Genomic DNA, 6,000 nt, shown 5'->3' on the forward strand with positions numbered 1-6,000 from the left:
GGTGGATTGATATAAATTAGCAAGCAGGAAACTTTGATTTAAATAATCAATATTAATCTTGTTTTGCATTTGTACTTTTTAGTTACTTTCTTAAAGAAAAGTTGATTCTCATTGGTTGATAACCATTAAAACACGTTGATTTGCTACTAAATATAGCCTTTATATTAAATTTGGTTCTTTTTGTTAACCAGGAAGATACACTAGATCAGTACACATTTATTGAAGCAATTACATAGCTTAATTTGCATTTATTTAGATTCTTAATCTTTACATTTTTTATTATGTTAGAAAATGGTGACTGATGCATTTCTTACTTACTAAATTAATTTTTTATTTGTGATTTGTGTCATGCTCTATTTGGAAATGCAAATTCAATTAAAAATGTACAAAACCAACATTTTAAAATCATTTTTTTAGTAAATAAAGTCACCTAAAATATGCTGGGCACATAAGAAAAAAAAGTTTATCACAAAATATATCAGAACGTGTTTTAAATTTAAAACAAGCTGATTTATTAAACCAAGTATTATGTCTAGTTAGTGAATTGAACTGATTGTTTCTGGTCACCATTGTACTTCAGAATTATAGAACAAGTAGATCTCATCCTCTCACACCTAGTTTTTATTTATAGATTGGAAGAAGAAAACAAGCTTTCCTGCATTTTCAACTCCCAGGTGGTTTCTTAAGTTTGAATGAACTAGTCATTGAATTGAACTAGTGGAATAAACTGAAATGAAGAAAATATTCTCTCTGCATCTGCAGAGGAGGATACTGCCATGAAAAACTGGTGTAGCACTTCAGCAAACTGTGGTTCCAGATGCATAGCCAGTAGTGACTTCCCATAAATTCAGTGGTTCAACTTCCTTTAACCCTCCACAGCAAACATGTACTGTTCAGTATTATTGTTTTAATTTACTATAATGATTTTAATAGAGTATGGTAAGTTTAGGCCTCAACATAGATTGTCATGATTTCAAATGCAATTTTAAATAGGTTTATTTTTAAAAACCCTGTATTTAAGTCAAAAAATCTAATTTTTAAATTTAAAAATAAAAATCATTGAATTTTATCTACCCTGTTCTTAATTAATAGTATGCAAATTATGGTAGATACCGCGTTCTAGGGGGTATTCATATGCTGTTTTCATCAATGTATTGAGACCAAGTTTATAGCGCATAGTTTATAGTGCACTTTATAGTTTATAGTGCATAGTTTAGTTGGTCTAATAATATTCACAAACAGTATATTTAATATTTTCTCAGGAGTCATTGAAAAAATTATTTGCAAATTATTGTTTCATCGGGAGTTGTATAGGTGATCAAATAATATTCATTAAGCAATTTATTTCTGTATTTTTCTTTCAATCATTGAATTTGTTATTTATTATTTATTATTTTCATTATTCAGTCTTTTCAAGTTGGCTCCATTCAATGGTTCGAACATTAAAGCCCGTTGAAACCAGTGTTGTTTGCTTCTGTATTTATTCATAATCCACTACTTGAGAGTGAAGCATTGGGAAGCCTATATTTAAGGATTACAAATGTTTTTTGAAAAAACAATTTATTCCAAAGTGAACAATATTGTTGTTTTTGATGACCATATTTGATTATATGCTCTAACAATAAAGCATCTGCCAAACTAAATTGGCAAGAAATACTGAGATGTGTTTTTTGTTTTGTGTTTTTTCCCCTACAGCTCTAGTGCAGCCTCCTCTTTCCATTACTCAAGAGACAATGAAAGATGTTCCTTTTGGTAGCCTTGTTTTACCAGTTGGCACTGTTTCTAGCAGTCTAGCCACTCCAACATTATCAGCGGGAAGTGTTTTTAACCCTCTTCCAAGCAACAAACCAGAGTCGGAAGAAAAAGGATCACATCTTGCAGACGTTCAGATTTCTTCCAGTGAAAACAACAGATCTGGTAAGAAATGTCTGTACCCTACATATTTTGCCACATATAAATTGACTTCATAAATACAAGTTTTTAAGTTAACCCCCATGTGTATTGTGTTAACTCATCCTAATGTAGGACGTTTTAGGTTAAATATGGTCCTGGATTTGGGATTTAATCTGTGACAAAGTGTGCTGATAATGAGCTCTTTTAGCATCTCTTGATCACTGTTTTCCAGTAGGTCATGTCTTCAGTGGACAAGAAATTTCTCTCACACATCTGTGTGCATATAGGCTAGAGAAGTAAAGCTGGGCCAGGGGATGTAGTTAAGAGTATTTAAAATAAATCCTTTAAATTTTACTGAAAGTGGAATGGGACAGGAACTTGTAGTTAAGTTAAGTACATGGTTTTAAGCATTCAAACATGTTCACGTTTTTCTTGTGAAGGCTTGGTGAGCATGTAGTTTTTCCTACCCCTTAAAAGCTTCTGCTCAATCTTTACTATGTAAAGACATTGGTTTCAGTGACTTAATGCCCAGTCATCACCATTGTGACTAAAAAATCTGTGTTCATACTCAAAACTATTACAAATATTTAAATAAGTAAATATTCCAACTATGTATATATTAACTGAAATAATGGATTAAAATATTATTTGTATTGTAAACTGTTTAGTGTTATGTTGACTTTCCAGACTACTAAATATTTTTATTGTGTTTCAGTTCAAAATGATGTCTCAAGCAGCTCCGGGCTTGCGGGAGGAGTGCAGCCACCCGGTGTCTCAAGCAGCTCCGGACGTGCAGGAGGAGTGCAGCCACCCGGTGTCTCAAGCAGCTCCGGACGTGCGGGAGGAGTGCAGCCACCCAGTGTCTCAAGCAGCTCCGCACTTGCAGGAGGAGTGCAGCCACCCGGTGTCTCAAGCAGCTCCGCACTTGCGGGAGGAGTGCACCCACCTGGTGTCTCAAGCAGCTCCACACTTGCGGGAGGAGTGCAGCCACCTGGTGTCTCAAGCAGCTGTGGACTTATGGCGGGAGTACCGCCACCGAATGTCTCAAGCAGCTCTGGACTTATGGCGGGAGTGCCGCCACCGAACGTCTCAAGTAGCTCTGGACTTATGGCGGGAATGCCGCCACCAAACGTCTCAAGCAGCTCTGGACTTTTGGCGGGAATGCCGCCACCGAACGTCTCAAGCAGCTCTGGACTTTTGGCAGGAATGCCGCCACCGAACGTCTCAAGCAGCTCTGGGCTTTTGGCAGGTGTGCCGCCACCCAATGTCTCAAGCAGCTCTGGGCTTCTAATAGTGCCACCACCCAATGTCTCAAGTAGTTCTGGACTTCTGGGGATGCAGCATCCGGTGGGGGTTCAAAACATACCCCATTTAAATATTAGTAGTCAAAGGATGCCTGGAATGCCTCTCTTAGATCTCCGTCCAGGACTAATACCCCAGTCACCTGGACCAAGATTTCCATTAATACAGCCTGGAATGCCACCACAGCGTAATATCCCTCCTCCAACACTCCTTGACCCATCCCTTCATCCACCACCGAGAGGTCCTTTTCCTCCTCCAGGAGATCTTTTTAACCAAACAGAGAGACATTTTGGAACACCTGGAAGACAAAACGTTGATAGCATTTCTAATCCAGAAAAAAGGTTACCACTTGGAGGTGATAGCATTCAACAGGAAGGAGACCGAGACTATCGCTTTCCACCAGTGGAAAACAGAGAGACTCTTAATAGGCCATCCCCAGTCGATGTCAGGGATTCTATTGGACGGCCACCAGTAGATCCAAGAGAGGGTCTAGGAAGACCTCCAATAGATGGAAGAGAACATTTTGCAAGGCCACATATAGATATGAGAGAGAATTTTGGAAGACCAGGTGTGGATAATATTGGTCGAAGAGAGCATTTTGGTTTTAATTCAGAAAAGCATTGGGGACAGAGAGGAGATTATGATGAAAGAGAACACAATGTTTTTCCTATCTATGGTGGTCCTAAAAGCTTCCATGAAGATAGAGAGAGGTTTCGGCATGTAAATTACAGATTTGAAACTAGAAGTGGTCCCAGCTGGAACAGAGGATTTGAACAAGATGCTCACAGAGATTTTGATGACCGTAGAAGACCCTGGGAAAGACAGAGGGATAGGGATGACAGAGATTTTAATTTTTGCAGAGAAATAAATGGAAACAGATTTGGAAGAGACAGAATGCAGAACAACTGGATCCCTCCTCCACATCCAAGGGTTTTTGAATATTTTGAAGGGGCCACTTCACAGCGTAAAGCTGATAATATACCCCAGGTAAATGGTGAAAATACAGAGACAGAAAGTCAGCCACCAAATGTGCAAGTGCAGAATGATCCAGAACTTTATGAAAAACTAGCATCTTCAAGTGAGATAAACAAAGAGAAGAGTGACACAGAAGCTGATATAGAAAGTGAACCAGTGGTAGAAAGCACAGAAACTGAGGGGACATAATCATCACTCAGTAGGTAAAAGATACCTTTTGTAAAGTTGTCATCTCTCTGTAATAGATAAATGGCTGACTGGACCTTAGCAGTTCACTTTTGTCTGCCAGAATTAAGTTAATCTGATGTTCATGTTCATCTTTCACTTAAATAACTGTACAACTGACTTGTATAGAACATTGTTCTTAATTTGAACATGGTAGGTAAACATTTTTTATTTCTCTGATAAAACACAGACTTGCCCCCAGTTGCTTTTAATGTCACAATGATAAATAACAGCTTGTCAAACAAAGACTTCCTATGGAAGAAAATGGAATTTTTTTAGATACTACCATTAGGTTGGCTGTGGAAATTGTTATACTTGAAAGCAGGTGCTGGTGTATCTTGTCCATGTTTTTAGGCTGCTGCAGAATTTTAAACATAGACAAAGCTGTGATATTTTATGTTCCTGAAATTTGGCAAAAAAAAAAAAAGAGAGAGAGAGAGAGAAAGAAAAAAAGAAATAGCCCTGGTCATTTAAGGAGCATAATACAGAGATTAAAAGTGATTTTGTAAAATCCGCACTATAGTCTCTGTTTCCTCTAAAGTAAGTGTCTGTGATTTGTTCCTCGTACTGCAGTGGGTTAAAAAAAAAAAGTACATTTTAATGTTGGGTGCATTTTGTTTTTAGATGCCAATAAAGCATATTTGTTTGATAACAGTGTTCTAGGTATTGTATTTTTTTTTTAAAAAAAACCTACAAGCTATGAAAACCTGGATCAGCTATGGTATATGCTTTAGCTAGTTGTTGCAAAAGGTTTATATTACTCTTGTAAGACCAATGCAACAATTATATGTGCTAGAAAGAAGCATATGCTTTTATATTGAAAATCATGCAGTCACATTAGTTTATGTATATAACATGTATGTAAATATTTGTGTAAACTGTAAGTAGATATCGCTATTTCTGTGCGTGCCTGTGTGTGCGCACAGAACAATGAAGACAGGTTAATAAAACTTTGAAATGAAATTAGGGTATAAAAATAAGTCTTTCACCTTCTTGAGGTAGCAAGATATTTAGAGGTGTTAATTTGATTAAATAAATCAAATTTACATTTTTTTACTCACTCATAGTTAGGTACTGTTCTTACTACTTTTAGAAGGTGGAATGGACATGATATACTGTAAAGATATACAGTAGGATTTTAGCTTACTTTTTAAAAAATGTAGATATGCATGAAGCCAAAATTGAAGCAAATGTTTACCTTGTCTTATTTTGTAATATATTTGGTGTTCTGGATAGATAGTGGTAGTATTAAAGTACTTTGTGGTTATTTGTTTGCAGTGAATCTCTGAAGTCCAGAATTGTTGCATGAAAAGTATAAAGCTGTTGTTGGTTTTTCTTTTAAAAAAAAAAAAAATCTACATGTGAATAGAAATGAAGTGGGCTTTGTGCTTTGGAGGCTTAATACTGAAATAGAACTTCTGAGTAAAATGTTGAGATGAATTGGCCTCCTAAGTAATACAGGAGCACTACTCTCTTCTGTTTCACCTGTTTTGCTTCTTGCGTTTTTTTTTTTTTTTTTTTTTGGACCAGAGGTGGAAGATTTGGTGAGATAGTAATGGAAGATTTTCAGCTTGTCCCACTTGCAGTACAATTATTCCTCTCCCC

At 36.6% G+C, this 6,000-nt stretch overlaps 1 protein-coding gene across 1 annotated transcript in view; it reads left to right on the forward strand.

Moving 5' to 3' along the window:
• Positions 1–5,047, forward strand: part of SCAF8 (SR-related CTD associated factor 8) — an 83,203-nt gene extending 78,156 nt beyond the window's left edge. The window contains 2 exon segments of the mRNA XM_037895030.2: positions 1,696–1,917; positions 2,609–5,047. Coding sequence (XP_037750958.2) covers positions 1,696–1,917; positions 2,609–4,359 — 1,973 coding nt within the window. The 3' untranslated portion in view covers positions 4,360–5,047.
• The last annotated feature ends 953 nt before the right edge of the window (positions 5,048–6,000 follow it).

Source organism: Chelonia mydas, chromosome 3 (assembly GCF_015237465.2).
Source record: "Chelonia mydas isolate rCheMyd1 chromosome 3, rCheMyd1.pri.v2, whole genome shotgun sequence".
In the NCBI taxonomy this organism is placed as follows: domain Eukaryota; kingdom Metazoa; phylum Chordata; order Testudines; family Cheloniidae; genus Chelonia; species Chelonia mydas.